This window comes from Protopterus annectens, chromosome 1.part0 (genome assembly GCF_019279795.1).
Source record: "Protopterus annectens isolate FY-2018-M chromosome 1.part0, PAN1.0, whole genome shotgun sequence".
Classification (NCBI taxonomy): Eukaryota; Metazoa; Chordata; order Ceratodontiformes; family Protopteridae; genus Protopterus; species Protopterus annectens.
Genome location: NC_056725.1, coordinates 156,173,232 through 156,200,084, shown reverse-complemented (window position 1 = coordinate 156,200,084; position 26,853 = coordinate 156,173,232). Strand labels below are relative to the sequence as shown.

The following is a 26,853-nucleotide window of genomic DNA, read 5'->3' as shown; positions in this document are numbered from 1 at the left end:
CCCATCTGCTGCATATGAGACCAGCCGCATGGAGGAATTAACGATGGAATTTAGGGTTGCCAACTGGGAGTTCATTGTGTCTTTGAACCCCTCAGCTGTAGGATCCTTTATCAGTTCACCCATATCCTTGAGTAAATCTCTCTGGAGACGAGTCAAGTAGCATAAGTAGTTCAGCGACCGCATTGAAAAGGTCACTGATGAGAACATCCGCTTGCCGTACCTGTCCATGGTCCTAGATTCCTTATTAGGAGGATGGACAGGAACCGAAGGATCAGCTAACTCCTTCTTTGTGGCCGCCGCCACCACCATGGCATCAACAGGGACACCTTTGGATAAAAAATCTTTATCTCTGGGGGCAGTAATAAATTTGGATGGTCTCCTCGGGGTGGGTTCCACTGAGTCAGGAGCCGTCCAAGCCTTCCTTGCCACCACTTCCATAAGGGGATCAAAGGCAGGGGACACCCAGGAGGTAGAAGGGCGAGAACCAAACGCCTCAAGATACACTGACTCATCCTCTGAAGGGTTAAGGGCTGGCCAGTTCCCCCTCTGTTTCAGGATCTCAAGGATGTCAGCAAAGGAGACATCCTCAGAGGGGGATCGAGGGGAACCTTCGGATTCCTCTAAGTCAGTGTCAGAGGTGATAGACTCAGGGGAGTCAATGTGTTTCCTCTTGCACTGCCTCTTCCTTGGGGGATCTCCTGCAGGGTCAGGAGAGGCCTCGGAAGAGGAGGAAATTCCCAATGGGGAATCTTGAGGAGTTGGCTCTCTGCGGTCTGAGACAAGGGGGTGAGTAGAAATCACTGCAGGTACTGTAGATGGAGGGGCTGAAGGAGCTGACTGTGGGGCAGAACCTGGTTGTAGGACGCTCTGCATGACCTCGAAGGCACCCCTGTCAGGCAAGGCCCGAGGCCCCCGCTCCGAAGAGACAAGGACCTCCCCCGGCACCGACAGAGACGGCTCCGAAGCTGATGTCGGAGCCGAACTCACCAACGCCGAAGCCCCGAGAGGGAGAGCGGGGTCGGACAAGGGTCCGATGCCACTCGCCTCGAGCCGACGAAGCTCGGCGCCGAGATCCCTCCAAAGAGGAGATCGGAGCAGACGACGGAGCCGAAAAGGAAGGTATCGGATCTGACGCACCGACAGTCATGGCTCCGACAAGCCTTGGCTCCGAACTCAAAGGAGTCGGAGGAGGAATGTATTGGGGAACGGGAATAGCCACTGACTGGTGAGTCGGGCTATGCAGCATTTGGGCCAGTGCCTCGGACTTGAGAAGTCTACTCACTACCCTTTGCAAGTCATGGTCTGATAATCTGGAAGACCGTGAGGAATGAGTTTTGTGACTTCGTTCCGAAAGAAGAGGGGATCCTGGCGCCGAATGCACGGATCCGATAGAGGGGGATCTGGACCTCTTTCTCGATTGTGGCTCTGATAAAGGTATCGGAGCCGACAAAGTTTTATCAGCCTCGGCTCCAGACGGAGCCGAGGTAACAGTATGAGGCTTAGAAACATCGGCTCCAGCTGGAGCCGATGTCGAAGCCGACTAAGACTTCTCAGCAGTCTACTCTGGAGCAGGAGCCGACTGTTTGGAAGTTCTTGAAGGCTTCCCCGATACAGACTGAGTCGGGGGGCCTTCAGGCTTTAATAAGCCCCGCAAGATAAGCTTATTCTTGCGTTCCTGCAGGACTCTAGGGCTAAACCCATGACAAAAAGCACAAGAGTCCTGCAGGTGCAAAGGCCCCAGGCAATAGACACAAGAAGTGTGACCGTCTGTCAGAGACATTTTCTGACAGCACGAGTCACACTTCTTGAAGCCTGAGACCTTGTCTTTAGACATAATAAAAAAAGAGAGCCTAACACACACAAACACACTCCAGACACTCTCTTTAGACAAATATTAAAATAAATTATTAAGGTTAAGCCACAAACACACACACACAAGCCCTTACAAAAAACTAATTTAGTAAAGGACTAGGGAGAGGGAAGGGGCCGAAGGCCTAGAATAAGGGAAAAAAGGAAAAAGGGGCTCGACAAACAGGGGTCGATTTATCTAAATCTTTAAATTAAACTGAAAGGTTATGTATCAAAAATAAAAAAGGGGTTATTAGAAGTACCTAAAGGTAAAAATGTAACTAACCTGCCTGAGCTGGTAGAAAATGCACCTCGTCAGCTATAGCGGCAAACGAGATCTGAGTAGTTACCGCCTAGCATTGTGGGATATAGGGAGCTTGAGCGGTGGAATTAGCTCTCGAGCTTTAGTATTGGCCGAGTCGGAGCCGAGGATCGGCTCCGAACCCATCCAGCAAGAATGAAGGCGAGATTGACAACTTAACATTCAAGGTTATGATTGTCTCTAGACTGTGACAATGCTGAGTCCAAACACTTTTTAGATACCATTGTAGTTTCCTCATACGCAGTTTGGCATAGGGAATCAGTAGAATGCAAGCTGCCATGAAACCCAGGGCCTGCAGAATTTTTCTTGCAGGGAGCTGGGTCTTTGTTGCCATCATTTGTAAGTAATGAGTCAGTTGCCTTTGTTTGTCTGGCGTGAGATAAGCCGTCTGAGTAGTTGTATTTAAGCTTGCAGCCAGGAATATTATCTCTTGAGAGGGCACTAGTTTTGATCTCTTTTCGTTTACTGTGTACCCTAGGCAAATTAGTAATCTTTTTGCAAACGCCAGGTGCTTTAGAAGAATGTCCTTGCTCTCTGCTTGAATAAGGCAGTTGTCCAAGTAGGGATATAGTTGAATTCCTTTTTGTCTGCAAAATGCAATTACTGGTGCCAGGCATTTTGTGAAGACCCTGGGTGCAGTAGATAAGCCAAAAGGCAGTGCAGAGAATTGATAATGCATTGAGCCTGCTATAAATCTAAGGTATCTTCTGCATGATTGTCTGATTGGGATGTGCAGGTATGCCTCCTTGAGATCCAAAGTAACTAGCCAAGCCTCTTTGCCCAGCATGGGCAAGAGTTGTTGTAGTGTTAACATTTTGAATTTTGGAACATCCAGGAAAGTATTTAGGATTGACAGGTCCAGTATTGGTCTCCATGCTTTGTCCTTTCTGGGTACTAGGAAAAGTCGTGAGTAAAATCCTTGGCCCTGTTCATCTTGTGGAACATTTTGAATAGCTCCCATATCCATAAGAGCTGCAATCTGTTTTTGTACCTCTGCCCATTGGTTTTGTGGCAGGTTTGGCATACCTTTTGGTTCTGGAAGCGTGTGAAAGTGGAACCTGTACCCTTGAGAAACTATATTCAACATCCATTGGTCTTGGGTGATCATGTGACAATTGTTTGAGAAAAGTGCTAGCTTTCCCCCTAGGGGTGCTGTCAACTGGTAAGAGCTTGGCATTTGCAGAGGGAAGTCATTGTGACTGTTTCCTATAAGGTTGTGATTTGTCTTCTCCTCCTTTGGGGGCTGAAGCACCCCATTGTTTAGGTCTGTAGGAGCCTTGGGGCTGAGATCTGCCTCTTGGGCGTCTGTATCTGCCTCTTTGTGGTTTGTCTGACACTGGAAAGGACCAATTTTTTTAAGGCCAGTTCCTGCTAAATCTAGGTGGCTGAACCTGTAAGAAATCTTTCACAGTTTGCATTGACTTTGCTTTAGCCTCCATTTTCTTTAAAACCTCTTCTGCCTTAACACCAAAGTATCATGTTGTAGTGGAGCATCCAATAATTTCATTTTAACATGGTCAGGTAAACTTTGTTCTTTCAACCAAGCATGTCTTTGAATAACTGAGCCTGTAACTGCGGCTCTACAAGAAGCCTCTAATGAATCAAAACCACATTGCAGGGGATGCTTTCCCACTTGTTCAACTGCATGCAATAAATCCTGCATTTCTTTACTGTCAGCACCTTCTATATTTGTAACCATTTTCTGCTTTAACAATGACATGAGATACTGCTGATATTTAAGCATGTGAAACTGACAGTTTAAAGCTCTTACAGCTAAAGTAGCAAAAATGTAAACTTTTTCCCCCATCTGTCCAGAGCTCTGGAATCCCTATCTGAGGGGACAGGATTTTTAGCAGTGGAAGCTTTAACCTCTTTTTGGACCCTGAGAAATAGTTTCTGGGTCCGCAGCGGGGTTTTTGTAAAAAAATTTATGAGAGTCAGGGACCCTGTAGTACCTGTCTAGCTTTACTGGTGCAGGGGGTAAAGAATCTGGAGACAGACTGGATTCAGAAAAAACATCATCAACAATATCAAGCACAGGGGGGATAGCCAAGGGCCTGTGCTGAGGCAATAGAAGGAAATCTCTGAGCCTTTTCTTGGATTCTGAGTAATCCTGGCTCTCCCAATGGAAATGCTCCCTCATGGTGTGCAGGGTTTCCCCAAAAGAGTAATCCTCAGGCGGTGAGGCTGAAGGAATGGACTCTTCAGCATCAGAGTTCTCATAGGGAGGGAGAGAATAGCCCTGGTCAGAAGAAGAATCAGAAGAAATGGAAACCTGATCAGAGGAATCATATTCAGTGTCTTGCCTAGGCCTTTTGTCAGGAGGGGGACGGGAGCCCCTGATTAAAGTAATAACGTCTTCGGCCATTTTAAGCATCTGTTTCTTAGGCATGGATGACTGTTCTGGAGAATGCTGCACTTGTTTCTTTGTCTTTAATGGTGTTTTTGAATTTGCCTTTGCTGCTGTAGTAGCTTTAACTGTAAGCTGTGAAGGTCTGAAAACACCCTCAGAAGCTGGTGCCTGCTCAGCGGCTCCAGACCCATCTGAGGGTATATTTTCCATAGGGCCAATACCTTGAGTTTCCACAGGCCTCGGTTTCTCCACGTGGCTGTCGGTTATGGCATGTGGCTGTGAGGTAGCGGTTGTCAGGGGCTGCGAAAGCGCCTCACTGAGAACTGGCGACTGGCCTAGAAGAGGCTTCGTCATCGGTTTTGGACCTCGGATGCCTGTCTTTTTCTTTGTATTTGCATTTTTTATACATTCCGGTCATCGGTTGTTCCGACGGCATTATGTAATTAAATCTTCATCCAAAATAATGTAAAGCAAAATCAAACCGACGTTTAATAGTGCGTTTTTTAAATCTAGCACAAAACCGACAACTAGTGACGTCATGGTCAGGGCCTAGGCAAGGAATGCAGTAAGAGTGAAAGTCCTTATGAGGTATTTGCTTCCCACAAGAAATACAATTATTAACTTTTATTGACATCGGTCTGGAGCAAGAAAAAGTTTCCCCAACGGGGTACTTAGCTTTATTAAAAACTTCAGTTCTGAAATTCAATTTTGAAAATCTCAGGAGTCGGCCAACTGGCACTTGCGAACTGCTTATGCTTCGGGCACCGCGCGGCAAGAAAGACTGAAGAAAATGGCGTTGGTTGCAACTTTTATACCCCGGGCGCACTGACATCAGGGAAGAGGCGACAGCAACCGACGCTGGACCAAGACTTTGGAACTCGGGCCGACTACGGGTCGCCTGCCAGCAGGATAACCCAAGTGTAATGACTGCAACAGTGAAACACGATGGAACATCTGCAGTGGCAAAGCCTGCTCTGGATTTAGAGTAGAGAGGTAAGTGGTAGTGCTTTGTAAAAGTGTGCATCGAACTCCAAGTTGCAGCCTCTAAGAAGTCTTTGGTTGGTACTCCTCTGAGGAAGGCTGCTGAAGTGGCTGCTGCTCTGGTTGAATGTAGCCTAATGCCCTTAGGCACTGATTTGCCATGTTGTGAATAGCAGAAACGAATGCAAAGGCCTATCCATTTTGAAATAGTCTGTTTTGAGATAGCCTTTCCTTGTGATCCTGCAGCATATGCCACTAAAAGTTGCTCAGTCTTTCTGAAAACTTTAGTTCTGTCCAAGTAGAAGCGTAGCTGTCTGTGTATGTCCAAAGAATGCAGAAGTCTCTCACCCTTGTCCTGTGGGTTTGGATAAAAGGTAGGCAAGTGAATGGTTTGGTTAAGGGCCACACTGGACACCACCTTAGGCATAAATGTCGGGTTTGTCCTCAGAGAAACCCTGTCTGGATGGAAAATGATAAAAGGTTCCACAGCCATGAGTGCCTGTAACTCCGAGACTCGTCTTGCAGAGGTTATTGCTAGGAGGAGAGCTGTTTTCCAGGATAAGAATTTTATATCAGCTGTTGAGGCTGGCTCAAAAGGAGGCAGTGTGAGTTTTTCCAAGACATAATTGAGGTCCCATGCAGGCATTGGTGCTCTCCTTGGGGGTCTTATGTTTTTAGCCCCTCTGAGGTACTGCCTTACTAAAGGATTGGAAAAGATAGGTGGCTCCGTATTGTAATGGGCTGAAATGGCAGAGGCATGGATCTTAACTGATGAAAAGGATAGGCCTTTGTCCAGCATCTCAGTTAAGTATTGTAAAATCTGAGGAATGTTTGGTATAAACGTGTCAATTCCTTGTGCCTGGTTCCAAGCACAGAATCTCTTCCATTTTTCTGCATAAGATTTTCTGGTACTGGGCCTCCTGGCTTCCAAAATAACATCCATCACAGCTTTGGAGAGAGGAGTGTTCTGAATGGCTACATTATCCGCCATGCTGCCAGATTTAAGGTCCTGAGTTGACTGTGCAGGATCTGATTGTTTTGTTGGGTCAGTAAGTGAGGAATTGGAGGCAATGTCCAGGCTGGACCTTGAGACAAGTTCTTAAGGATTGGTACCAGTGCTGGCATGGCCAGTCTGGGGCAATCAGCATCATTGTTGGCTTCTCTTGTCTGACCTTTAGGAGTACCTTGGGGAGGAGAGGCAGTGGAGGAAAGGCATATACTGTTAGGTTTTTCCAGCTGAAGGATAAGGCATCCACTTTCCATGCTTGCTTGTGATAAGTCCTTGTGCAGAATCTCTGTAGTTGGCAGTTGTGAGACGAGGCAAATAGATCTATGTCTGGGCATCCCCAATTCCTTGTTATCATGCTGAAGACTTGTGGATCCAGTTTCCACTTGTGGGGATCCATGAGGTTTCCGCTTAGTTCGTCTGCCAGAGTATTTATCTTTCCTGGCAGGAATTGTGCTTGCAGGTGAACTTGATAAGTCAATGCTGTGCCCCACAAAGTCATGGCTTGTCTGCAGAGGGGGTAGGAATGTGTGCCTCCCTGCTTGTTTATGTACCACATGACTGTAGTATTGTCCGTCTTTATCAGTAGTTGTCTTGGATGAAGTAGATCCTTGAAAGCTGTCAGGGCATTTTGAACAGCTAGCATCTCTTTTTGATTGATATGAAGATGCATCTTGCTTGCTGGCCATGTGCCCTGAATACATTTTCCTGCCATGTGGGCCCCCCTAGGCATAATCTGATGCATCCGTTGTTAGTGTCTGCCTGGCTGTGGGTAAAGTGAATGGCTGTCCCTTGTAGTGGTGACAGGCCTGTGCCCACCATCAAAACTCCTGTTGCAGGCAGAGAATGAGGGTAATTATTGTTTCCAGGCCGTGGCAATGTTGAGTCCAAACACTTTTTAGATACCATTGTAGTTTCCTCATATGCAGTCTGGCATATGGAATTAGCAGAATGCAGGATGCCATGAAGCCCAAAGCCTGCAGAATTTTTCTAGCAGATAACTGGGTCTTTGTTGCCAACATTTTGAAGTAAGAAGTCAGTTGCCTTTGTTTGTCTGGTGTAAGATAAGCCATCTGGGCAGTTGTATTTAAGCTTGCACCCAGGAATATTATCTCTTGAGAGGGTACTAGTTTTGATTTCTTTTTGTTTACTGTGTACCCTAGGCAAATTAGTAATCTTTTTACAAACGCCAGATGCTTTAGTAGAATGTCCTTGTTCTCTGCTTGAATAAGGCAGTCGTCCAAGTAAGGATATATCTGAATTCCTCTTTGTCTGCAAAATGCAATTACTGGTGCCATGCATTTTGTGAAGACCCTGGGCCGCAGTAGATAAGCCAAAGGGCAGTGCAGAGAATTGGTAGTGCATTGAGCCAGCTATGAATCGGAGGTATCTTCTGCAAGACTGTCTGATTGGGACATGCAGGTATGCCTCTTTTAGGTCCAAAGTTACAAGCCAAGCCTTCTTGCCCAGCATGGGCAGAAACTGCTGTAGAGTCAACATTTTGAATTTTGGAACGTCCAGAAATATGTTTAGAATAGACAGGTCCAGTACTGGTCTCCAGGCTTTGTCCTTTCTGGGTAACAAGAAAAGTCTCAAGTAAAATCCTTGTTCCTGCTCTTGCTGTGGTACTCACTGAATGGCCCTCATGTCCATGAGGGATGAAACTTGTTTTTGTGCCTCTGCCCATTGATTGTGTGGCAGGTCTGGCATACCTTTTGCCCTTGGCAGGGTGTGAAAGTGGAACCTGTAACCCTGAGACACTATATTCAAGACCCATTTGTCCTGGGTGATCATGCGCCAATTTTGTGAAAAAAGTGCTAGTTTTACCCCTAAGGGGGCTGCCAAAAGATAAGTGCTTGGTGCTGGCAGAGGAAAGTCATTGGGACTGTTTCCTGTCTGGCTTTGATTTGTCTTCTCCGCTTTTGGAGGTAGAAGCACCCCATTGTTTAGGCCTGTATGAGCCCTGGGGCTGGGATCTGCCTCTGGGGCATCTGTATCTGCCTCTTTGTGGCCTGTCTGACACTGGAAAGGACCAATTCTTTGTAGGTCAGTTCCTGCTAAATCTGGGTGGCTGCACCTGTAAGAACTCCTTAACTGTCTGCATAGATTTTGCTTTGTCCTCCATTTTCTTCAACACCTCTTCTGCTTTAACACCAAACAAAGTATCATGCTGTAATGGAGCATCTAATAATTTTGCTTTAACATGATCAGGCAGATTCTGTTCTTTTAACCAAGCATGCCTCCTAATGACAGAACCTGTAACAGCGGCCCTGCAAGAGGCCTCCAGAGAATCAAAACCACATTGCAAAGTATGCCTTCCCACTTGTTCAGTTGCATGCAATAAATCCTGCATTTCTTTGTTTTCTGCACATTCAGAATTTTCTAATATTTTCTGTTTAAGCGGTGAATTAAGTATTGCTGATATTTAAGCATATGAAACTGACAATTTAAAGTCCTCACAGCCAAGATAGCAGAAGTGTAAACCTTTTTCTCCCATCTGTCCAGTGCCCTTGAATCCCTATCAGAGGGGATAAGGTTTTTTGCAGTGGAAGCCTTGACCTCTTTGGGACCCTGAGAAATAGTTTCTGGGTCAGCAGCAGGGTTTTTATACAGAAATTTATGTGAATCTGGAACCCTGTAGTATCTGTCTGGCTTAACAGGTGCAGGGGGTAAAGAGTCAGGAGACAGGCTGGACTCTGAAAATACATCATCTACAATGTCTAAAACAGGGGGGAATAGCAAGAGGCCTGTGCTGAGGTAGTAAAAGAAAGTCTCTGAGCCTTTTCTTAGATTCTGAGTAGTCTTGGCTCTCCCAGTGGAAGTGCTCCCTCATGGTGTGCAGGATTTCCCCAAAAGAATAATCCTCAGGAGGAGAGGCTGATGGGATAGATTCTTCAGCATCAGAATCCTCATAGGGAGGAAGAGAGTATTCCCGTTCAGAAGAGGAGTCAGAGGAAATGGAAACCTGATCTGAATATTCATATTCTGTCTCTTGCCTAGGCCTCTTGTCAGGAGGGGGATGGGAACCCCTGATCAAAGTAATTAGGTCTTCGGCCATTTTGAGCATCAGTTTTTTAGGAACGGAGGCCTGTCCATGGGCTTGCTGCACTTGTTTCTTTGTCTTTAGTGGTGCTTTAGTCTTTGCCTTTGAAGCTGTAGTCGGTTTTACATATAACTGTGTAGGCCTGAAAACACCCTCAGAAGCCGATGCCTGCTCAGCGGCTCCGGACCTATCTGAGGGAATATTTTCCAAGAGTCCAACACCTTGAGTTTCCAGCGGCCTAGTCTGCTCCACATGGGAGTCAGAAGCGGCCTGCGGCTCTGAGGTAGCGGGCATCAGGGGCTGCCAAAGCACCTCACTGAGAACCGGCGACTGGCTTAGAAGAAGCCTCGTCGTCAGTTTTGGACCTCGGATGCCTGCCTTTTTCCTTGCATTTCTTGTGAATTGCGGTAGTCAGATGGCTTTCCGACGACATTGTGTAATTAAATCTTCGGCCAAAGTAATGAAATGCAAAATCGTACCGACGCTTAATAGTGTCTTGGTTAAATCTAGCACAAAACCTGCAATTAGCAACATTGTGATCAGGGCCTAGGCAAGGAATACAATAAGAATGGAAGTCCTTATGAGGTATTTGCTTCCCACAAGAAATACAATTATTAACTTTTTCTGACATCGGTCTGAAGCAAGAAAAAAGTTTCCCCAATGGGGTACTTAGCTTTAAATGAAGACTTCGGATCTGAAATTCGAACACGAAAATCTCAGGAGTCAGCCGACTGGCACTTGCGAACTGCTTCTGCTTCGGGCACCGCGCGGCAAGAAAGATGGAAGAAAATGGCATTGGCTGCATCTTTTATACCCCTGACGACCTGACGTCAGTGAAGGGGCGACAGCAACCGACGCCGGACCAAGACTTTGGAATTCAGGCTGACTGAGGGTAGCCTGCCAGCAGGATAACCCAAGAGTAATGACTGCAACAGTGAAACATGATGAACATCTGTGAGGTATAAAAACTTAAATAACTACTGTGATCTGGATAAACAGGAGTATGCAGCTGCACCCTCTTTATGTCTAGAATTGCTGAGAATGTCTGAGGAAGGATCACTTGAAGAAGAGGCGAGAGTTAACATTTTAAATTTTGGTGCCATTAAAAAGGGACTGAGAACAAACAAATCCAGAATGGGTCTCTATTTTCCCTATTTTCTGGGAACTAAGAAGAGTCTTGAGTAAAATCTTTTTGTCTGTTGAAGAGGAGGGACAAACTCTCTGGCTATCTGATGAAACAACTCTTTTACAATAGGGCAGATCAGGGAAAGCTGGTTGGATGGAACCTGAGGAATACCCAAGTTGACAGTAAAAGTAAGCCAAGGCATTTTGCACCCCTTCTCTAGGACCCAACTGTCTGAAGTTATTAATTCCCAAATGGGAAGAAAAAGGAAAGGGGTAAGTTTGTTTGAAAGAGGACAACAGGACTGGCTGAAGTAAGGAGGAGAAATGGGAGGCCAGAAATAGGGAGAACAGTCATGAGGAAGCTGGCTTTTCAGGAAAGGAGGATTCTGATCCCTTGAATTTGTGCTTTGATTTCTCCTGAAACTTCTTTCTAGTAAACTTCATTCAAATGCAGGAGTTTGATATTGGGGTCTTCACTGTTTTGGTCTTTCGAAATTATGATCTCAGGATTATGAGTTTCAAGATTGCAGGGTTCAATATTCTAATAATAAACCCATTCAATAGTATTACACTCTTGACATATTTGGTACAATTATTTCAACAGCACAATAACTGTTATAACACAGAGGATTATGATCAGTTTGCCAATCATAACCCGCTTATTATGTGTTTGTGACATGGAAGCCAAGAAGTTCAAATTAACAGCAAAGCTCAAGTGGTGAATCTTGGCATTAAATGTTGAGAACACACAATGAAAGATTATGATTGGTGAGATGACCATAAATCTTTGCAGTGCATGGAGGTTTATTTGCTCCAGGTACTACTAGTTACAGGGAAAAAAATTGTGAAGTATTTTGCCAGCTTTCAAGGCCATAAAACACTTAGCAGATGCTGTCAGAAAGGTAGAGTGACACCAGACCTCACATTTACACTTACCTTTCATGCCTCTCAAATGTCCAGATTTTCTCAGAACATCCAGATTATTGCTTCATATTTTTGGTTTGTTCCTCATTAAATGTGTTGTTTTCTGACAAACCACTGAGAATTGAAGTCACTAAATAATGACTTACATTAGAGTTTCAGGGTTCATATCCTTCAGAAAACACATGCTTACAGAAATCCTGTTATTTTAACAAGTTTTCATTTAGAGGAACTTAGGAACACATTATCGGTATGTACAGCAGACAAAAACAAATCTTGTGTTCTGCTGCTGTCATTTGCTGCTCAAAAAGGCAGATTTTACTGCCGAGTGCTAGACCCGACCTTAACAACATAAGCAGGTTGTGCTTAACATGTGTTAGATCTGGTCACACTCCGCTCCGGCGCTTTACTGGTTTGTCTTTTTCTGAATATCTGAGCGTAATCAGAGTACTCCATCCACTACAAAATTATTACCTACAGCTTCCCAGAAGAATTAATAAAAATCAGACCACATAAATAAGATGACAAGTCATTGACTAGCATGGCTTCTTAATTCCTCCACCTCTCACAGAATAATAGGACATGGGCCAGGTCAATCCATGTCTTGTTACTATGGAAGGTAAATATTTAAGATCAGCTGCACAACAGACATCAATGACAGAATATGTTACAATCTTCAAGGGTATTTTTCCTCTTGACGTTTATATGAATAAATACTGTCAGGACACCAGACTATTATGTCCATCTTGGAATTATTACTTTTAAGGAAGAAAACGAGTGGTATATGAATCACCAGAAAATGAACACAATGATTTAGCCGGTTCCAAAACTTGTCGGACTTTAATGTAGAATTTGATATAAAAACTCACTTGATAGTAAACACAGAAACACATTTGATAAAAATATTTGTTTAATGAAATAAAAACTCTAAAAATGAAGTAAATAGCACCATCTAGTGGACAATCCTAAAACAATTCTAAATTGTAAATTAGCAGTCTAATGTTTTCTTTTTTTTTTTCAATAATAATTCTTTATTTTATTTTTTCCAAACAACTAATACAGTACTACCAACTACTTACAATATGTACATGAATGCTTCCAACAGTTACATAGAATCATTATACATACCTATACACTTCTAAAAAAAAAAAAAAAAATAATGAAGAAAAAAGAACTAGTAACCATATAAGACTTATCTCAATAAAATTCAACAGTTATTCAGTTTTTCCCAGCGAATAGTGGAATGGAACTTTAAGCTAATACAATGTTAAAGATTTGTTCCCATATTTTTGTATTGTTTCCATTTTTCTTATGATCACTAATTAGAAATTTATGTGCTAGAATATGTTTGGTGGCTACTATCTTGAAATTTTGCCATGATGTCTGTAAAGGGTTCAACCAATTGGAAGCTATATATAACTTCATCAACAAAAAAATATTGACTAGTATAATTCTTTGGGTTCTTTCCAAGTTGGGTGGTGGAATATGTAAAATCGTAAATTCCCAGGAGAGTGTGGAATGTTGATATCCCATTTTTTGTAGTTGAAGTTTCAAGGAATTCCAGAGTTTGAAAATACATTTACAACTCCAAAACATATGTAGGAGGTCGGCTGTTTGATCTATACAATATGGGCATTTTGGTGAGTTCTTTGAGTTAAATTTGTGTAGAGTGAGACGCGTATAATACGCATTATTAAATATCATCAATTGGGTAAATAATAGCTTCTGAAGGGACACAGATTTTATGGTTAAGTGAATTGCTTTTAGTATTTTACTTTCTTCCATTGTCAACAATTTCTCTCTCCAGTATTTGGAAATTAATATTTGATTATTATATTTTATTTCTTTAATCAAACCATATGCTGCAGTTATATATTTACATTCCTGTGTAAGGGTTTGCCATAAGTTCAGACACATGTTTAAATCTTCTTCTTTAATTATGTCATTTCCTTTACTAAGGTAACTTATTGATAGGTCTTTTAATTGTCTTATTATAATTAGATACGATTTGGGAGATTCAACTCTTCTAAAATATTGTGAATCGGGATACCTAAAAAGGATATAAATCAAGTAGGGTTAAATTAATTATAAGTGGGAATTTCTTAAGGTCTATCAGCTGGTTACCAATTTTCAGATTTGGATTTTTGTGAAATGGTTGAAGAATTCTCATACTTTGCAAAAGATTTAATGAGTTAAAGAGATTTTGTACTGAAACTATATATGTTTTGATATGTTCCAACACGAAGTACACTTTAAGAGTATTTTTGTTTAAAAAAGGTAATGCCTTGCAGTTAATATCCAATTCCTTGACATGTTTATGATTAAGAACCAGCCATTTGGGAACCCATTTCGAGTTACACCCATCAAAGTTAATTATTCTTAAAAGTCTATTGGTGTTTATTATTAAATAATATGTTTCAAAATTAGGTAGATCCAACCCTCCCCTATTTTTTGGAGCCATCAATTTATCATACGATATCCTAACTTTTCTAGGTTCCCATAGAAATCTAGCTAGTTCTGTATGAAGCTGTTTGAAGAATTTTTTGGAGATTTGAACTTGTGATGCTCTAAAAATATATAGTAATCTAGGAAGTATATTCATTTTAATAATTGAAGTCTTCGCCATTATTGGTAATTTCAGATTATCCCATCTTTTCAAGTCAGATACTATCTGCTCCCAAATAACCTTAACATTATTGAGATAAAAATATCTGTTGTCTGTTGAGAAAACCACTCCTAAGTATTTTATTTTTTCTTCTGATTTTACCTGCCCTACTAATGTTAATAGTGAAAAAGGTGTAGGTGTCTTTAATGGGAATATCTTAGTTTTTTTTAAATTTAATTTATAATTGGAAATTTTTGCAAATTCTTCTACTGAGCAGTCTAATGTTTTCATTTTGTCTTGTAAAGCTATATTTCACAAATGTGACTGATGCTTTATAATCTCACATTACTTCACTAATTTCAGTGTTGCTAGTCTTCCGTTTCATCTCCATCTCCCAACCTCCGACTCTGGTTCAAGTCCAAGGTACTCTAGAGTCTTCTAGTCAACTCCTGTGCTTTTTTCTGTCTCTCAAGCATTTTCCTTTGAAATACTAGCAAAGTCTGTCTTTGAGCTTGTCATCAGAAAATAAGCAAAACCCCTTTCTGTTGATGGCTCACTTTTTGTTGTACAAACTTTTTTATTTCCTTCTTAGCCTGTTCTGCATCAAAAAATGTCTTTGATCCTCCAAGAAAAAAATATTCTGAAGACCTCTGGATACAGCAGCTTGAATCTCACACACTCCCTGTCTACTGGGTAAATTTGCCTCTCTTCTGCCGGGTGTACAGTGAATAATCATTTTCCACAAATACTCTACTGTGTCCATTCAATTAACAAATCCTACTGTGGAAATATCAGTCCAGCTGCTTATACGTGTCTTTATAACATGAATGCAGTCTCTTACTTACAGTTCTTCTAGTACAGCAGACAATTTTAGGTTTTCCCCTGCATGCCCTGTTCCCTAACTCTGCAATTTTTTTTAAACAGTTCTTCTTGAACCGTCTCATACTCGGCAAACCTTTTCTCTATTCATTTGAATTTTCCAGCCTTTTGGTATTTGAGTTAATATACTCCTTAAATGTTTTGTTTATTTTAATCAGCTCTGAGTACATTTGACTTATGTTTTTTTTTTCTTCTAGACTACTGGAAGCCATGTCTTGCACCAAAGCTGAAGAATAAACTGCTTTTTGCTGAACAGCTGCAGAATTCTTCCCAGTCAGTGTTTGCTCTTCACCTTTTCTAGTTGATTTTCTTGCAGGCTCTATAAGTTTCCTCTTTGCTGGTATCTAGGCAGTATACTTACAAGCCAGTAACTTAATTTAGTAAAACTGGCAGAGTTAGTAGCCCTTATCTCTCAATTTCTTCTTCACACGGGGAGAGATGAAATTAAGCAGTTAATCAGTGTGCAGCCACCTTGGAAGTCTCCCAAATGCACTTATTTACTGATTCATTTAATGTCTGACTCAGTGACCGATTGTGCTGCATTCTGTGTTAGTGTTGAAATATTCTACATTCTACAGAAAAACATGCGCACTACAAAAAGTTTCTTCTCAAAACTGTATCATCAGAAAGTGGGTAACGTATACTCAAGAAAAAACTGGACAGTAGCTCAGTCTATTGTTTGTGTCTTTCGGCTTTTTCCCGGTTAGGGGTCGCCACAGCGGAACTCCAGTCCGCTAATGATTGGTAGTGGATTTTTACGTACCGGGTTACCAGCCCTGACGCACAACCTTCAACGAAGGCACGCCCCATTCATGTATGCCTCCACACAGAAGACGCTCTAGCTGAGAATCGAACGGGACAATGTCTTGCTATGAGGTGACAACGCTACCGCAGCACCACCACCGCAGTACTAGCTCAGTCTATAGTAATAGAAAATCAAGTTTCTTAAAGTAATAGAAAATCAAGTTTCTTAAAGTTAATAAATTTAGTTCCACTTACGTAATTAGTAAAAATGCATATTTTAGAATTATAAGTTCACTTTACATGATTACAGCACATCTATAACAAAAGGAAATTGTATCTTTGCATTAGATCTTTAAAGATCTGCAAGAAATCCTATCAGAAAAGAAAATCAAACCTATTTGTCAATTACAGATATACTTTCTTTTGCTGGTCCCCAATGAATTGCAAAGCATACTGTGCAAGAATGTTGCTCATTGGCACTTGTGTCTGGGGTTCCATACTCCAGTTGTACAGCTTGTTAGGGAAGAATAAGCTCCAAATTCCAATAGCAAATTCATCAATAAATGTTTGATAATTAATAATGGAAAAATGATGGGCATCTGGAAATGTACACTTCTGAAAGATAATAAACAGCAGTTTACAATCAGGAAATTTCTGCTTGCTTACTGATTTCACTCGTAGAATTCCTTCAACTAAGGAGAAGAGGAGATACAGCAGCCCAACACCAACCACACGATGCAAAAGGGCTCCTAGGCGAGGTCTAAAACAAGAACAATGTCATATTAGCTAACATAATTTATCCATATATATGATTGTAATGTTCTAAACAACAGACTAAGAAATGGGAATTCTGTGTCAACCATTTCATCCGCATTGCATTTTAGAAGGTGATTTCTAAACATCGTGTTTTACAAATTAGTGCAGTCTATTTTGACAAAAACTGTTGCTTTTTCATAATCCCCAATAAGGGAAAACAAACACATAAGAATAACGATCCAGCAATGCTGGATACTCAATATAAGAAAGCAACAAAGGAAATATGCCATTTCTTGATATTATACATTTAAACATATGCACATAAAAATAAACATGAATATATATTAACAATCCAGATTTGTAAACTGAGAACCTCCAACTTGAAAGTGTACAGCAAAGTCCTGTTCACTAGAAAAGGGGGACAGCCAGGAATTTACAAACTGCACACACTGGAGTCACACTAGACCCTTGCAGTAACCATACCAGAGCAGCAAATCACACTGTTACAGCCATAATGCACCCCCACATAAAATGTATAAGACATGAGTTGGTACTGCAACACACTATTACTTTGGCTACACACACAGACTACATTTTGATCACAGTGCCACTGGAACAACCTTCACTTATAAGGCAGTACTGTGACAAGCCTCTCTATCACATCATCACAGGCAGTCACACAGATATTCACTGACACCAATTCTGGCATTCAGTATCAAGTGTATGTGCCACATCAAATGCAGTCAGTTCCACTGTTTCAACCACACCAGTGGTAGCATTCGGCACCAAGGCAACTAGTTACACAGGCCCTTTCATACAAACAATATGTAGCACTAACAAGCCCCTGAGCCACAAACATTGAAGGTGGTCCACAAAGTAACATTCATGCTCTGTACTCAAACAAGCTAGGCCAGCCTATACAGTATACCCTAACATTCTACCCACGGTGACAGTAACAATATTAATGCATTTAAACCCATCTCAGAGACCAACTCTGAGTTCACAGATTTTAAAATGACAAACCTAATAAAACTATAATGAGTCTTCAAAATTAAAATGCAAAATTTTCAACCCACATTTAGTCTCAACTGTCACTTATGCCAATGAATTTTACTCCAGTTTAAGCAGCAGCATAAACCATGCTGCCACAGTCAACACCAAATATACAGAGGAATGCAAAAATAAACCACCTTGGCAGAATGCAACATTCATAAGCTATATGATAAAATAAAAAAAAAAAATAATAATTATGGCTAATAATAAATCAGAATCTACCCACATTAAAAACCACATAAAAAGGTTCATCAAAAAATCTGAAAGATACTATAAGGAAAGATCATAGTAGAACACAAATTAGAATCAGCATACACAATTAAAGATAATAAGAAATTATTTGCTTCTAAAAATGATCAACTTAAGAACAGCCAGAGAGTATGCTCCTGAGTCTATGAAAATGATTATCGTTATGACTCTCCATAACAGGCCACATCTCAGATCTCAAGACTTATAGAACAGTCAATCTAAGTGTGGCTAGTAAAGCCATGTAGTGTATTGTTATTGCAAATTTCCTAAGCTCCAACATAAGAAAATAGTGTCCTAGTCTCACAACAGTATGGTTTGTCAAAAGGAGTTAATGGTTATTTGACTTAGTAAACTGCCCATCACACAGCTACGAAAATACAAGCTTGAAACTTTCTCCCAATATTCTGTCCCATACAGATTCCTGTGCTGTAATTTATGTCTACCATTCTGTGTTATTGATGATTTAGTCCTCCATGATCTCCTATTCATCCATCAACAACCCCTTTTTCTCATTTTTGCACATGGGGTCAGGGTGTCACATCAACAATGACAATCATCTGGAGCCAATGTTCACCCCCAGCAGTGCGAGGCTAGTCTTGCTGTAGTTGTACTTCCATAACAAACACTCCCACCTGTGGCCTAATTAGTGTATCTGATCTGTCTACTACATATCTTTGGTATGTGGGAGGAAACTGGAGCACCCTGAGAAAACCTGCGAACAAGGAGGACATGCAGTCTCCAGCCGAGAATGAAACTGGAGAATCTCTTGCTGTGAAGGGACAATGCTACCAGCTGCACCAGTGTGCCACCCTCTGTGATCTCGTATCCCTCCACAAAACAAGTGGGTCCACAAAATCTAAAACAAATTGCCTGAATCTCAATCGACAAATACATAAGACATACTGGAGGGATAAATTTATTACACAATGCTTCCCCCACCTCTTGAATTTGTTACATAAAAAAGAAAGTGATGTCCTTGCTGCTTTAATGCAAATCATAACGATTAGATGGGCAGCAATGAACTCATCCACATCCTAACCTGTTTGTGGAGATAACAGGTGGCCTATGAGGATGGGTGTTGACCAGGGATACATCTATAAAGTACAGTGTCCAACAATTTCATTTTTTTTTCTCACCTTAGTAACAGGATAGGATTACCCAAACTAGGCCCTATTACTCTGCAGTATAAGCATCTGCAAATGGTTGCCCTTAGCAAAAGATTGCCTTGCTGACTTGGAAAAGTCATGCATTACTATGACATAGCCAGATGACAACTGTGCAGTCCTAAGTGCCTGCAACTGGTTGCCCTTAGCAACCACTTGCAATGCTTTCCCAAGCAATCTCTAGTCTAGGGACTGACAGGAATTGTAAAGGTGTTTTACAGGAACATTTTTTTAAAACTTTTAGCACAACTGACATCGGATAGGGGACTTCCTGCATACCGCCCAACTTCTTTCCACAAGACTTCCGGACAGCCAAAAACAATGGGGTGGGGGTACAAATCTGGGAATCAAGAGACAAATTATAACTATCACTTTAAGTCACTTAAAAAGTTAATAAAACAACAGGATATGCATCAACGTTTTCTGAACAATAGTAAGTGTGAAACTCCAATGTCTAATATTACTGATTTGTCTGTAATCCACAGTGATTTACCAAATAATCAGGGATACAGCAAAAAATGTAAGGGAAAAATCAGAGATGTTTTGAAAAATCAGGTACAGCTGAGAACTGTTCCAGGTATACCTCTCAACTTCTTTGCACAAGAACTCCTGATATATTAAAAAATAATGAAGAAACAAATTCAGGAGCAATTTGTAAAATATTACTCTAATTCACTTAAACATTTAATGAAAACAGAATTCTTATCAAGTATGAAACTCTAATGTCTAGCATTTGGGACTTGTTTGAAGGCTTAGTAATGCATGAGAAAATAATAAAAAAAATAGGAGGAATGGGAAGTTTGGCATGTTCTGCAAAACTAGGGATGAAAGCATATTGGATCCATACACACACAAATGGAAGTCAGGATTTGTTCCTATAATGCAAAGAAAAAGCAGACTGCATACTCCACTGGCATTGGTGGCATCAACAATCACTTTAACACCAAGAAGCATGAAACTCTGACTGGTATTACCGACAGACTGTAATCCATACTTACCAGAAAATCAAAAATTTTGTGAGGGACAGGGTAAAAATACAAGGCAATATCAGTTCCATCCTGCAATCTCAGTTTTTTTTTGTAACCAACCGTGGTTCCAGCACTGCATCTGCATCTATTCATCTAGCCAATAAGATGACACAGGCAGGACCAAAGCTGCAAGTTTCCTTTTTCTTTTGTTTTTGTTCCAAATCATAAAATACTTATTTAGGTACTACAGCAGATTTTTTATTGAAATCAAGCTTCTTTATTTTCAGGTAATACAGTTCAATAAAATGTTTTTGTTAGCTGATAAGTCAGCTGCGGGTACACTTGATAGATCTGTGGAAAGTGAATGTTGGGGAGGCCCTTACTCTATGGTTCAGGCCCCCTTGGACTAGGGCACTGTATATTATGTATACGCTAGGAAAAACATAAATAAAATCTACACATCATGACAAAAAAAGGGGGGATGAAGGGATGGTGCACCTATTGCAACAATGATTTATTTGACCATCTACTGTTATGGTAAGTTAACTTACACAACTATACTAAGTTCATCATTGGATCATTATTGCAGTAACCTTTTTTATTTATTTTTTTTATTTTACATTTGTTGACCGGGCTAATCTAACTGGATATATGTCCATTTTCAGTAGAGGCCTGGGGAGAAAAGCTCCACTACAACATTGTTCTAAAAACCTAAGCTATATGAATAAATTACAAGAGCTTAGAGAGAGAGGAGGAGTAAGGGTCAGAGTCTAGAAGACCCTGGAGAACAGTCCTAGCAAAACCTGCTTTGGACCAGGAAAAAAATCTAATTGGTAATGTTTTGTAAAAGTTTGCTTAGAGGACCAAAGTTCCTACCTCTAGAATACTTCTAGAGTCTACCCCCTTCCAAAAAGCCACAGAAGATGTCAAAGCTCAGGTGGAATGGGCCTGATCTTGCTTAGAAGTGACTTGTTACAAAACACAATAGAATCCAAACCTAATAGTAAAAATGTCACACACATAAACTATTGAATAAAAACTGCTAGAAAGACCCAGTCACCGTGTAATACCTTAGACCTCCTATAGTGCAGGCTGATGGGATATATGCAATGATCCCTTAATGACACAACAATGTTTCAGCTACATGGCTTCTGAAAGCCCATGACATCAAGCATTTATGGTTACATTCATGCCAATAAAGTCAAACACCACTAGCTGTAGAAAGTACAGTTGTGTACACTTACCATAAATGTAGATGTTCGAGTGTATTCACTGTTGCAGTCCTCACATATAGGTTATCCGGCTCCCAGTAGACCTCAGTCGGCCGAATACCAGAGTCCTTGGTATATGACAACGGCTGCCGCCAGTTGTAAAACTGATGTCAGAACGTCAGGTATAAAGGGAGGCAGCCAATGCCATTTCCTCAGTTTTTCTTGCCTTAGCTGTCAGGAGCCCAAAAGAAGATACGTCATACAAAAAATAAAAATATATATACAGTCTGTGCCTTAGGGAAAAAAAAGGGGGAATGGAGGGTGGGAAACCAGGACTGCAACAGTGAATACACTCGAACATCTACATTTATGGTAAGTGTACACAACTGTACAATGTTCTTCTTGTTTCACTGTTGCAGTCCTAACATATGGGTTGATTCCCAAAGCCCAGGAAAAAGACAAAGGGTGGAGGAAGGATCATAGATTAAGGGTTGGTAAGAAGGCCCGGCAAAACCAGCCCTGGATTTAGAAAACAAAGGTAGATTGTAATGCTTTGTGAAAGTACAGACAGAAGATCAAGTAGCTGCTTCTAGAATGTCCTTAGTAGGTACACCTCTCAGAAAAGCTGCAGAGGTAGAGACTACTCTAGTAGAATGGGTCCTAATACCCTGAGGGAGAACCTTCCCATGCTGCAGGAAACAAAAGTGAATACAATGAGCAATCCATTTGGAGATGGTTTGCTTTGAAATAGCTTTACCCTGAGCCCCAGGAGTAAAACTAACCAACAACTGTTCAGATTTTCAAAAGGATTTAGTCCTAAGTAAAATCTCAGCTGTCTATGCACATCAAGAGAGTGCAGAATCCTTTCCCCTTTATTTTGGGGATTGTTGAAAAACGTGGGCAGGTGAATAGACTGGTTAAGGGTTAAGCTGGAAACTACCTTAGGCATGAAGGAGGGATTAGTTCTCAGTGAAACTCGATCTGAGTGAAAAATAATGAAAGGTTCTACTGCCATTAAGGCTTGCAGCTCAGATATCCTTCTAGCCGAAGGAATAGCTAAAAGGAAAGCAGTCTTCCAGGATAGAAACTTCAAATCTGCAGAGGCAGCTGGTTCAAAGAGAGGCACAGTAAGTTTTTCCAGGACAAACTTAAGATCCCAAGCAGGACTAGGAGCTCTTCTGGGAGGTCTAAGATTACTAGCTCCCCTCAGGAACTGTTTCATCAAGGGGTGAGAAAAAATGGGTTGCTCAAAAGAACGAGTCGAAATTGCTGAAGCGTGAATTTTGATTGAAGAAAAGGAATGTCCACCATTAAGCAGTCCTGCTAGGTAGTCAAGAATGAGGGAAAAAGAAGGATGAGAAGAGTCTTCTCCTTTAGCCAGCATCCAAGAGCAAAATCTCTTCCATTTATCTGCATGGGACTTTCTGGTTCTAGGCCTCCTGGCCTCATGAAGAACCTCAACCACCTGCTGGGAAAGATTTAAAGTATTAGCCAGGCAGTTAAATGCAGAGTTTGAAGATGAGGATGAAGGAACTTTCCCCCTCCCTGAACTAACAGATCTTATACCAGGGGAAGATGCCAAGGCTGAGCCTGTGAAAGGCTGTGAAGGAGGGGATACCAATGCTGCCTGGGCCAATCTGGTGCTATCAGAATAGCCTTTGGTTTTTCATCCCTTATCTTTAGCAGCACTCTGGGAAGAAGAGGCAGAGGAGGGAATGCATAAACTGAGAGATGTGTCCATGGGAAGGACAAAGCGTCTACCCTCCAAGCTTTGTTGTGAATCTCCCTGGTGCAGAAGGTTGGAAGGAGATGATTGGTGTGAGAGGAGAAAAGATCCACTTGTGGGGTACACCCCGATGATGAGTGATGCGATGAAAAATGTCCTTGTTCAGTTGCCACTTGTGAGGATCCAGAACATGTCTGCTCAAATGATCCGCCAAGGAGTTTAGCCTCCCTGGGAGATACTGGGCTATTACATATAAGCCCATGGATGCTGCTATAGACCATAGTCTCATGCTTTGTCTGCACAAGGGGTAAGAGTGAGTCCCTCACCCTTGCTTGTTGATGTACCACGACTGTGGTATCGTCTGTCCTGATCAGCAGTCCCAGGGTAGAGTAGGTCCTTGAAAGCCAGCAAGGCCTGCTGCACTGCATCAATTCTTTTAAGTTTATGTGCAGATGAATCTGCTGGTTGCTCCAAGTCCCCTGTATGCCCCTGCCTTCCAGATGAGCCCCCCATGCAACATCTAAGGCATCTGTGGTGAGAATCTGGCTGGCAGTCGGTGGGCAGAAAGGCAGACCCTTGTTCTGAGAACAGGCTGTCCCCCACCAGAGGAACTCCATTTGTAGACAGGGAATCGGGAAGAATCAAGTCTAAGTCCTGTGTGTGTTGACACCAAAGATTCTTGCGGTACCATTGAAGTTCTCATATGCAGCCTTGCATATGGGATCATCAAAATACATGAAGCCATGAACCCAGTGCTTGCAGGAATTGCCTTGCAGAGAGCTGGGTCATGCTTTCGAAGTTCATGAAGTAAGCCAAAAGATCTTCTTGCTTCTGTTGAGGGAGGAATACCATCTGGGTGGCTGAATTCAGACTCGCTCCCAGGAAAACAATCTCCCTTGTAGGAACCAATTTTGACTTCTTTTCGTTAAGAGTGTAAACCAAAGAGGTGAGAGTGTTCTTCACGAAATCTAAATCCTTTTCTAGTTGTTCAGGGGAGTTTGGTTGAATGAGACAGTCATCCAGGTAAGGATAAATTTGAATGTTTGTCTGTCTGCAAAAAGCAATAGCTGGAGCCAGGCACTTGGTAAAAACTCTGGGAGCAGTAGATAAGCCAAAGGGCAATGCAGAGAATTGAAAGTGTTGTTCCCAGCCCTAAAGCGAAGGAACTGCCTGCAACTTTCCCTTATTGGGATGTGCAGATAAACCTCCTTTAGATCCAAAGTTACCAGCCATGAATCCTTGCCTAGCATTGGTAGTAACTGTTGAAGGGTGAGCATCTTGAATTTGGGAATCACCACAAAGGTGTTTGGAATAGACAGATCCAGAATAGGGCACCAGGTGTCCCCTTTCTTGGGTACCAGAAAAAGCCTTGAATAAATACCTAGGCCTACCTGATTTGCAGGAACTGGTTCTATAGCCCCCCCCCCCCCCATAGTCAGTAAAGAAGAAATTTGAGTTCCTACCTCTGCCCTGAGAGTTCTGGGTATGTCTGAGTACCCTTGTAAAACAGGGAAGAAATGAAAGTAAATCTTGTAACCTTGGCTTACTATATTGAGCACCTACTTGTCGTCTGTGATGGTAGACCATACATCTGCGAACCTGGCTAACTTTCCCCCCAAAGGAAACCCAGGGCCCACAGAGGTAGGCACAAGAAGGCTGGAGTCATTAAGAATATTTGCTTTGGGGAGCTGGTTTAGAACTCCCCGATTTAGCAGAAGAAGAATGCCATAGTTTAGTCCTTTGAGGGGCAGAAACCTGCCCTCTAGAAGATCTGAAACCCCTAGGCCTAGAGCGAACCTGCTTGCCAGGATCACGGAAAGACCAATTCTTGGAAGGATAATGCCTACTAAAACAAGGAGGCTGAACCTGAAGGAAATATTTAACAGCTTGCATAGATTTTTCCTTATCCTCCAACTTCTTCAGTACCTCCTCAGCCTTATTACCAAAAGGATTGTCCTTGTGCAAAGGAACATCCAGCAATTTAGACTTAACAGGTTCAGAAAGAGGCTGCTCCCTGAGCCAAGAATGCCTTTTAATTACAGAACCAGTGTCTGCTGCTCTGCAGGAAGTCTACAAAGTGTCAAAACCATAATGAAGTGAATGCTTATTAACTAAGGTGGCAGAATTCATTAAGTCTTGTAAAATGTTGTTCTCCGTCATTGAAGGAATATCTCCAAGTTTAGCCTTAATAGCCTCCAAAGTATGCTGATGATACTTAAACATGTGAAAAAGACAATTCACGGATCTAATGGCAAAAGATGCAGAGGTATAGACTTTTTTACCCCACCTGTCCAAGGTCCTAGACTCCTTATCAGATGGTACAGGGTTTTTAGCAATAGTAACCTTAACACCCTTGGGGCCCTGAGAAATAATTTCTGGATCAGCAGTAGGATTTTTAGAAAGGAATTGATGAGATTCAGGGGCCCTATAATACCTATCTGGTTTTCTGGGGGCAGGAGGAACAGAATTAGGAGTTAAAGAATTTTCCATGAAAACACCGTCCACAACTTCCAAAACTGGAGGTATAGCCAGAGGCTTATGCAGTGGCAAATCCAAAAATTCCCTGATTCTTTTCTTAGACTGTGGAAAATCCTGACATTCCCATTTAAAATGCTCCCTAAGGGTATTCAAAGTATCCCCAAAGGAAAAATCTTCTGGAGGGGAGGCAGAAGGGATAGAGTCCTCAACATCAGAATCCTCAAAGTTAGATAAAAGTTGAGAATTTCCTTCTTCACCAGCAGACATACTGGAAATCTCAGAATCTGAGACAGACAAAACATCAGGAGACAATTCCCTAGTCCTCTTTGAAGGGGGGGATGAGAGCCCCTAATCAGGGAAAGAAGATCACCAGCCATCTTTACCAACTGGGACTGAGGCACAGGAGGGGAGGCTGACGCCTGCTTGTGAGTAGGTTTGTGTCTGGAAGGTTTACTAGCAATCCGGAGGGACACGGGAGGCCCAGCAACTGCAGAAGTCTGAACTAAGGTAGTTGGTCTGGTTCAAGTCTCATGTCAAAAAGAAGAGGCGTCAGAAGCCGGTGCCTGCAAAGCGGCTCTGGACCCATCTGAGGCGGCAACAGGCATTGGGTCTGAAGACAAAATAGCAGCCTGCGGCATGGAGGACTCTGTAAAGGTTTCGGCAGAGGCTTGTGGCTGAAAATCTGCAGACTGCATGGGCTGCGAAAGCACCTCACTGACTACCGCTGTGCTGACGACCAATTTCACCGGTGCGTCTTCGGCAGATTTAACCCTAGGCCTGTCGCGGTCCTTGTCTTTGTGTTTCCTAGGTATATCTGAAGTCGGGAGACCAGAAGATGCCATACTGATGAACTTAAACCAGACTCCAAAATGCTTATACAAAATCTTAGCTCTACGGTGTATAGTATGCAGGTTAAAGGAAGCACAGAGATCACAGTTAGGAACGTCGTGCTCAAGGCCCAAACAAGTTATACAATAGGAATGGAAATCATGGTGCGGAATCTGTTTTCCACAGGCAAGACAGTTATTAACTTTACCTGACATTCGTTAAAGCAAGAAAAGAGGATCCCCAACGGGGTACTTATCTGAAGGCTTCTTCAACTTGGTAGTCGGAAAGCAAAACGAAGGTAAACGGCCGACCGGCACTAGTGCGAATTGTATCTGCTTCGGGCTCTGCGGCAAGAAAGACTGAGGAAATGGGGTCGGCTGCCTCCCTTTATACCCGACGTTCCGACATCAGTTTTACAACTGGCGGCAGCCAACATCATATACCAAGGACTCTAGTATTCAGGCCGACTGAGGGCTACCAGGAGCCAGATAACCCATATGTGAGGACTGCAACAGTGAAACACGAAGAATATCTAGATATTCAGTCTTTTCTGACCTGATCAATACAGCATAAGTGGATTGTTTGGTTATATGA

The 26,853-nt window shown here is 42.1% G+C and overlaps 1 protein-coding gene across 2 annotated transcripts in view; it reads right to left on the bottom strand.

Moving 5' to 3' along the window:
- The window catches only part of LOC122787514 (transmembrane protein 87A-like), a 1,268,634-nt gene that overhangs the window by 371,328 nt on the left and 870,453 nt on the right, over positions 1–26,853 (bottom strand). For both annotated transcript variants that reach the window (XM_044054310.1, XM_044054387.1), the window contains exon 13: positions 16,494–16,587. In XM_044054310.1, coding sequence (XP_043910245.1) covers positions 16,494–16,587 — 94 coding nt within the window. The remainder of the gene's footprint in view (positions 1–16,493; positions 16,588–26,853) is intronic.